General features: G+C 38.2%; 1 protein-coding gene across 2 annotated transcripts in view; it reads right to left on the reverse strand.

The window, feature by feature from the left end:
- Positions 1-5,357: 5,357 nt before the first annotated feature.
- g6pd (glucose-6-phosphate dehydrogenase) overlaps positions 5,358-9,307 on the reverse strand; it is a 12,963-nt gene continuing 9,013 nt past the window's right edge. For both annotated transcript variants that reach the window (XM_058409973.1, XM_058409972.1), the window contains 7 exons: positions 9,080-9,205; positions 8,876-8,969; positions 7,859-8,045; positions 7,136-7,371; positions 6,083-6,159; positions 5,878-5,970; positions 5,358-5,576 (listed from right to left, as the gene is read on the reverse strand). In XM_058409973.1, coding sequence (XP_058265956.1) covers positions 5,477-5,576; positions 5,878-5,970; positions 6,083-6,159; positions 7,136-7,371; positions 7,859-8,045; positions 8,876-8,969; positions 9,080-9,205 — 913 coding nt within the window. In that variant the 3' untranslated portion in view covers positions 5,358-5,476. The remainder of the gene's footprint in view (positions 5,577-5,877; positions 5,971-6,082; positions 6,160-7,135; positions 7,372-7,858; positions 8,046-8,875; positions 8,970-9,079; positions 9,206-9,307) is intronic.

Genomic DNA, 9,307 nt, shown 5'->3' on the forward strand with positions numbered 1-9,307 from the left:
CAGAAAGGTTATTCAAAGTCAAGAAGCTTTTATTTTCATTTCAACCACATATAGGTGACGCAGTACATAGTGAAATGAAACAATGTTTCTCCAGGACCTGGTGCTACAAAAACAACATTGTCTGTACCGCTTATCCGATCTGTCCTCGGGTCATGGGGAGCCTGTGCTTATCTCAGGCGTCATCGGGCATCAAGGCAGGATACACCCTGGATGGAGAGCCTGAAGCCATCGCAGGGCACACACACACACTCGTTCACTCATGCAATCACACACTTACAGGCAATTTAGAGACTCCAATCAGCCTAGAAGCATGTCTTTGGACTGTGGGAGGAAACCGGAGTACCTGGAGGAAACCCGCCAAGCACGGGGAGAACATGCAAACTACATAAACAACATACAACATACAACAACAACACAGAGCTAGCTCTGATGTGCAAACTTGAGAACTGTGAAAAACAGGTATCTAGTAACATATATCTTTGTAACATATACATATAGCAGCATGACAATATGAGCTCAATCAGCTTAGTATTTTGTGATAACTATGAAAACTATTCCACAGTGTTTCTTTATTTATTCATCTTCAGTAAGAGCTTTATCCTGGCCAGGGTTGTTGAGTCTATCCCTGGAAGACTAAGTGTAAAATTGAATGGGATGCCAGTCCATCACAGGACTCCTCACACCCTTACAGTCATGTTCTGACTGTAAGGGTATGTAAATTTTTATAAACTTTTTTATAAACTTTATAAAACAGTAACAACATGCAAAGTTCCTTCAAATTCTACTCCAAGCTTAGGATTGAACCCTGAGGAACACCTGCTGCACCCCTGAGCTAACCAAGGCACTTATATAACAATCACACTTAACATGTGGTAGATTACTACTAGATATGAAGTATATATTAAATGTCTATTTCCTGCTAGATAAGGTGTCTCATTTTGCTGTGTCCATGTTTATATCTATAGTATGGTGTTCTTATAGTATGTGAAGCACTACACTACCACCAAATATTCTAAAAATGTTAAACAAGCCTCTGGTTTCTGCCATACAGTCAGTCTGATTAGCTTGGCTTCACCTGCTGTGCTGCAGGGACACGTCGAGACTGCAGCTGGATGCCAGGCTGCACTCTGACTCAAACATTGAGAGAGGTGTCCAGCAGTGAGCTGTGGGAAATATTATTAGTCACAAAGACGATGACGAAAAAATCATGACAATGACTTGGCAATCCTGTACCTCTTCTCTCCACCGTCTGCTCACATTCAGCCTGTGTACACACAAATGACATTGAGGAGACGAAGCTCACCTTCAGCTCATGCTAGCTCTGGGATACAGCTCCATGTCTGACGGTTTGTACTTCAGACTCAGACTCAAGACCCTAAATATAGCTGATATACTTCTTATACAAGTCCTCGAATAAAGCTCTCATTACAAAGTCAACTCCTAATCTGGCTAGTGATTTGACACTAGTGGGTCATGCTTCCTCCGCTAATGCATTTATATATATTTTTTCTTTAGCTACATCCCCATCGGGGAGATAAAATTTAAACACCTCAGGTTTTTGTTCTAGATTCTATTGACTTTGCCTGATTATTAAAGTATAGTTCCCTCTACTGTCCTCCATGATGTCTAAATGTGCAGTTTATTAGGTATACTAATGCTGCGTTCAGTAGTAATTAGGAACTCAGAATTACACAAATTTATACCATTATCATGAATAATGTAGATCGTCCTCCTCAAAACAAAACACCTGTATATATATATATATATTCAAAACAAAACATGTATAATATATATATATATATTCCAGGTTTTCTGAACAATCTGTTGCATTGTTTGAAATGAATCCTATACAGGTTTCCCTGAATGGAATAGGGTTAAACAAACAAGTTTAAATTTGAGATAGTAAGTATTATTATCTTTCTCCCCCTTTTTAGAGGTCAGTTTATCTAAATCACTTGATTTACCGGATGATGATGCACTATTCACACATTACAGTTCACCAAAGCTGTTCTCTGCATGTCTCTGATAAAAGGTGTCTGTAATTTGTCTGCCATCCGAGTGACATGGAGATATGGTGCACTGAAGAACCCGGCACATATACATGTTTTAGTCGCTAGTCAGCATGACTCAGGAGAAAGCAGAAGAGATTGGTGAACTCTGTGCTGCTCTACATGTTATCACTGTCCAAACAGCCGGATCTGCTATGTTCTTTAATAAAACATATGTGACATATGTTAGAATGTGCCAATCTAAACAAGAACAAAAATAATAATACCATCATCATCATCATCATTATGATCAGCTTAATTTAGTAGCTTTCAAAAATTGAAATGCAGCTCAGAGCGCTTTAGAAAGAAATAAGGCAAATAAAAAACAGCATAAAGGAAGATGCAGGAGGTAATTCAAATGAAAACTATAATAGATATTTTGTGAATTTAATAAATATGAACAAAAAAGTATTTCACTGTAGATTTTAAGAATAAAATGTGGCAGTAAAAATAGCACCACCATTAGGTAGATGATCAGACTCATCTCTCCTGTCTAGTAGCAGGAGGAAGTACTACCAGCTGAGGGGTAGGAAGAGGAGGAGGAAGAGGACACAGGTGGTGATCAGTGGGGTCCAAACACTCCTCATAAACAGTGTCCCCAGTGGCCAGTTCTTGTCATGTTCCATTAAAAAATAAAGAGATCATAGATAAAAAAAAATACTTCTATGAAGTTTTGTGATGATTGCTCAGTGCTATCTGGATGAAATGCCTGTTATGGACTTATGGAGTTATGGACGATTACATAAAATAGTTTCCACCTTAGATTTGATTGATGTGTGGCAGCCATGGTGTGTAGAAATGTCGGTGGTTTTGATTCATTATTTAAGATCTATCTATCTATCTATCTATCTATCTATCTATCTATCTATCTATCTATCTATCTATCTATCTATCTATCTATCTATCTATCTCTCTCTCTCTCTCTCTCTCTCTCTCTCTCTCTCTCTATCTATCTATCTGTCTGTCTATCCCTATCTATCTATCTATCTATCTATCTATCTATCTATCTATCTATCTATCTATCTATCTGTCTGTCTATCCCTATCTATCTATCTATCTATCTATCTATCTATCTATCTATCTATCTATCTATCTATCTATCTATCTATCTATCTATCTATATCTGTCTGTCTATCTGTCTGTCTATCTATCTATCTATCTATCTATCTATCTATCTATCTATCTATCTATCTATCTATCTATCCATCTATCTATCTATCTATCTATCTATCTATCTATCTATCTATCTATCCCTATCTATCTCTGTCTGTCTGTCTGTCTGTCTGTCTGTCTGTCTGTCTATCTATCTATCTATCTGTCTGTCTGTCTGTCTGTCTGTCTGTCTGTCTATCTATCTATCTATCTATCTATCTATCTATCTATCTATATCTGTCTGTCTATCTCTATCTATCTATCTATCTATCTATCTATCTATCTATCTATCTATCTATCTATCTATCTATCTATCTATCTATCTATCTATCCCTATCTCTCTCTCTCTCTCTATCTGTCTGTCTGTCTGTCTGTCTGTCTGTCTGTCTATCATGAAAATGTAAAACAGTTTAACTTGTATTTAATTTTGAAACCTCTTGTGAAGTCAAAAGTAAAAATGACGTGTTTACAGCTGTGAACTACAGTACAGCTGCTGCTAATGGAAATTTAATGTAAATTTAAAAATTCTCTCCTAATTTGGTATATATTTAAAGCCCAATTTAATTTTGACACCATTTATTTAACTTCAACTTGTGACTACAGCATGTTACTGTTCAACTTGCTTTTACCCACCAAACTCTCATATCATATATCATGGTTCTTTAATGAATACCAGTTTACACTATAGTTTTACATGAAAAAAAACATATTTTAATCAATTTATATAAGCACATCCAGAGCATTTCTAAACAGCAAATATGTACCAGTTTAAAAAACTCAATGTTTTCCATGTCTTTTTTTAATACAATAGTGTAACATATATGCAGCCCTACTGACACTAGATGTTAAGACACCAATCAGGTTTTCAGCTATCCATAAAAATAATAAACTTTGAATGACATCCATATTAAGAAAATATCACAGATGAATTGCTGTGCATGTTGAAACAGCATTTAAGAAAATTTAACATATTTACCATAAACGCAAAGAAAAAGGGTAATGGAATCAATAGAAGTCTTAAGAAGCTTTAGGACGGACATTAACCACAGTCACATGCCATCATGTATGCAATGTCACACAAGGGAAGTGCAAAACACTGAATCAAAGTTTAGCGTGTAAAGTGAAACTTTTGTTATCTGTGGCTGAAAATCTGTTTAATATACACACGTCATGCCCAAACATATGTGGACACCTGACCATCACACCCATATCTGGTTCTTAAACTGCTGCTACAAAGTTGGAAACACATAATTGTCTAGACCAGGAATATCCAATCTTATCCGCAAAGGGTGCAGGTTTTCATACCAATCAAGCAGGAGCCGGACCTGATTCGTCCTGTTAAAGCGTCGATTGGTTTTTAATAGACTCAGGTGTGGCTTCAGCTTGGCTGGAATGAAAACCTGGATAAGCTTGGACACTCTGGTCTAGAATGTTTTTGTATGCTGTAGCATTATCTCAGGAACTGAATGGCATAAAACTATTTCATCATGACAATGCCCAACAAAGTGAGGTCCATAAAGTTTCCCAAGGTGTGGAAGAACTCAAGTGGCCCGAGTTCTGACCTCATCCCCTCTGAACACCTATGGGATGAACCGAAATGCCAACTGTGCACCAAAACTTCTCACTAATGCTCTTGTGACTGAATGAACACAAATCCCCAAAACCACACTGGAAAATCTAGTGGAAAGCCTTCTCAGTGTGGAGCTTATGGGATTCATGGTCAGGTCTCCACATACTTTTCACCTTACAGTGTATATTTGTTAAAATCTTTTACACGTATCATATACTAAATGAAACAGACTCATGAAACAGACAACACTGCATACACGATACACAAATACACTGCAAACAGGACATGACTTAACCTTAGAAAGTCCTCGGACACTTAAGACATTCAACACTGCAAAAAAAATGACAATCCTATAGCAGTGATTATGTGGTCACTTATTTTGCCAGCAGTGACATACATTACTTTATTTAATTACAGATTAAAGCCTATAAAAGAGGAAAAATAGAAAGGAAAGCAAATGTTAAGAAAGATATATAAAAGTTTTATCCCCACCTTTAGAATCTATACAGGTGCCTTTAATGTCCATTATAGGTATTGGAATGAAATATAAAGGAATGAAAGAATAAATGGTTACAGTAGACTATATATGACTATTAAATGCATACAGTTTCTAGGTCTGATATGAAAAAGTAGATTATTTATATAGTTGGTGTCTATCAATTCTTTTGGTCTGCAAATAAACCCGACAAACACACAAACACTGTTTCTACTCTGTTGAGAGTCGATGGGGATTGATCCATTTGTATGTTCCCTCATAACGGAAGCCCACCTTCTGGGCCAATTCATCCGCCTCGGGAAGTCCACGGCTGCGGGTTAAGAAGAAGAATTATCTTTGGCAACAAATAACTCACATTTTAATGATAATTCATAGAGGTGTTTTTTTCGGCACTGCAAACAAACACGAAAACAGGAGTTCTCACAAAGCATTACTTTCTAAAGACAGACGGTGAATGTACTCCTTTTAATGATGCCCCTAAATCTGAGGTCTTGGAAACAATAAACACTTTATTCTTTCTACTAAATCCTAAATATCTCTATGTGAACATTCTGAGTAGACCACAGTAACCTGCACAAACATGTATTATACATTTAACAAATAAGATTTACCTTCCATATTTATATTTATGGGGAGTAATCTTCTCTTTTTCTATCTGATGAAGGATTGGGGTGAAGATCCTCCATGCTTCCCTCAATTCATCGCTAAAAAAAGTACAGAAAAATATGATGCTCTGAGGAATTGTGGCTTTTACTGTAGTGGAAAGCTTGGAATTAATGTAGAAGCTTTTAAAAGCAAGAAGAATCTGAGTCTCACCTGCGCACAAAGTGCATCTGACTGCCACAGAAGACATCCAGAATCAGACGCTCATATGCATCTGGAAGCTTGATGTCCTGAACCAAAAGGATAGGAATGCATTAAGATAACTGGCGCTTATATTGTTTTTTTCTGTAGCATCCAAATATCCTGATCAAGCTGGGAGATTTGTACTGAGCTTGTTAAACTAGTTCCTTATACATTTTATGTGACAGAGATAACGAATAATTGAGTAACCCTGGTTTTAATCATCTTCCAGATTTCATCTGTGTCAATATTTGACGTTTTTCCAGGCCAGTAACACAAATAAATGATCTTTAATGACATAGTGATCTTGCTTCCTGAATTCACCCAGTAATTGTTAACCCCGTGTTCACACAGACAGGCCAGAATTCAGCCATATTAATTGAGAGCTGGCGATGGGCCAGAGAGCAACAGAAGGCAAAGCGACTGTTTAGAGACTGAGTTTTCAACTCATTCTGACCCTAACAGACTATGATGAACTGCATGGATGCATTATATTTCCTCCAGATTTTTTATTTCTAGTTGAAAGAAACCTGAACTGTGGTCAGATGGCTGGTGTTATACATTATTTTGGTGTTTGTGTGGGTATTGCATTAGTCTACCTGTCAGTGAGTCCATCACTAGCAATAAACTACTGATAGGAATGACCACTAGCAATCAGCAGCAGAATGGTAATATATCTAATGTATACGCCTATAGGGTGGTCTTTATATTTAACCAATCAAGAACATATACAGTATACTATGTAGTACACATATATACAGACATATGGACACAGTGATGTGAAAAATGGGCATTGTGTTCCTGAAAATAAACGAGTAAGTATCAGCTTTGCCTGAGGAAGGAAACTATGAAAGGGAAATTCTTTGAGACATTTCACCTTGCTGTGTCCTTGTTCGCTTTCGGATCAACATCAAAATCCAATCAGCTCACCTGGTTACAATAATAAATACCTATATACAAATCCTGCTAATGTTCAACCAGTAAATCTTTGAGAGATCATACGAACAAACATTTCTCCTCTCTCACCTTGTATCTGCTACGGTAGGTCAGGTCCAGCTCTGTTTCCTCAGGGCTGAAATACACTCCAGGCTTCTTGCTCATCATCTTGGCATAGATAGCCTCGTTGGGCTGGACACGCACCACCAGCTCGTTCCTACGGCACTGTGCGTTGAAGATGTCGCCTGGTACGTCCATAAACTGCAGCCTCACTTCCGCCTTCCGCTCATTCAGTGCCTTCCCACATCTCAGTATGAATGGAACACCTGGGGAAGGGAGGAGATTGTGACAGGAGATTCTTTTTATTATACACAATAGAGATTGGGGAGACGGGGGATTTTCTGAGTCACAGTTAACATTTCTCTCTTCTTCTGGACCACTTACATACTCAGATTTCTGTGTATTATTCGTTTGGAAGCTTTACACTACATTATTTTCAGCACTTTTAGCAAAGACAGGGCCCACGAAAAGATCTGAACTGGTTTATTTGATGGCTGAGCAAAGACTAAAGACGGTACTGAAGTTGGGTGATTGACTACTAAAGTAATTAAAACGGAACCATGGCATAAAATTAGCATAAAATGCCAGTCACTTTAAAACCCAGAACAGAATACAAAAATGTGTGAACTAATAGACATTACACATGATTTCTACTGTCAGGATTGCCGCTTGCTATATCTGAAGCACACATTGCCATGTACGTACGTTTATGCGTGTATATTTTAGCAAGAAAGAAATGCAGACCTCACTTACCATCCCAGCGTTCATTCCTGACATACAGTACAGCTGTAGCAAACGTCGCCTGTGTAGATCCTTTAGGGACAGTAGGGTCATCTAGGTAGCCCAGCTTAGCCTCTCCTTCTCCCTCTGAATCTCCTACATATTGGCCCAAAACCACATCTGAGAGAGAAACCGGAGCAATGCACTTCAGCACCTTCACCTGCAGAGGGATCCAGTGGGAACAGAAAGACAGAGAGACAGAAATACACCTGAGAAAAACTCCTTCAATGCTCCAATTCCATATGGTTAGTCACTGTAATGCTTCTAGAAATTTTCATTTCAGAATGTGGGATCAAAATGTGTAGATATTGTTGATGGGCAGATTTAAAACTTTTGTGAAATTTAGCATATTAGTGCTTACATGCAGCGTTTCCTTTATTTATACAGAACAATGCTGACATTAAAAACAGCTCATGGGATCATTTTGGTGTTGCAGAATCTTGCAGATGATTAAAATGCCTCTGGATTTCTGCCTCTTATATTATAATTCTTCTGAAGAGATTCTGATGAGAATTTCAGGCATATTTAAAATGGCCTGTGTCTTTATTTTATCTATCCCGATCGTCTCCGCTAACACACTTGACTACATGCAGTACATGAGAGCCAGGACTTTAAGATCCATACATCTCACCATTCTCGCAAAAGAACAGCTCAGATGTTAGAAAAAGGCTCCAGTGGATGCACTTGAATTACATTTCACCGCAAGAGCATCACCATTGCCCTCTCAATGTTCAGCTTACACAGCCGACTCGTTTATGAGTAGTATTTTACGACTTGTGATGAACACATCACTACCAGATGCAGTGGCACAACTGACCAGCAGATGTTGCTAATGTGAATCGGTGTGGCAAACCTGATGCACCACAAAGCTTCAAACACTTTGCTGCTCCCATCACTGAACTTTTATGACCAAAACTGAGCTAAAAATATTCTGCATCAGGCTGCTAATAAATTTGTGCAGACCAGTGGAGTGGACTGCAGGACAATTACCTTTTCATCTCTTACGTCATCTGAACTGGTGGAAGCGGGTTTCTCCATAGCAACCAGACATAGCATCTGCAGAAGGTGATTCTGCATGACGTCGCTGAACACAGGTGAGAAGGAGACAGGAAGGGAATCACAATCAGCAAATTAAAGCAACTTAAAGAAGTAGGACACTGTACTAATCTACTCCGATGCACCGATTCATCTTACCGGATGATGCCAAAATCATCAAAGTAGCCACCTCTACCCTGGGTTCCAAAGGGCTCTTTAAAGGTCAGAACCACACAGGCAACACTCTCTCGGTTCCATATGGGCCCAAATATTCTATTTCCAAACCTGGTAACATTCCATAAGTTCATAAGTGTTCACATTTGTAAGACACAGTGACACAAAACAGTGAATTCAATTTAAAAAACGTTATTTATCCTGGGGGGGGGG

The sequence above is a fragment of the Hemibagrus wyckioides genome, linkage group LG15 (assembly GCF_019097595.1).
Source record: "Hemibagrus wyckioides isolate EC202008001 linkage group LG15, SWU_Hwy_1.0, whole genome shotgun sequence".
NCBI lineage: Eukaryota > Metazoa > Chordata > Actinopteri > Siluriformes > Bagridae > Hemibagrus > Hemibagrus wyckioides.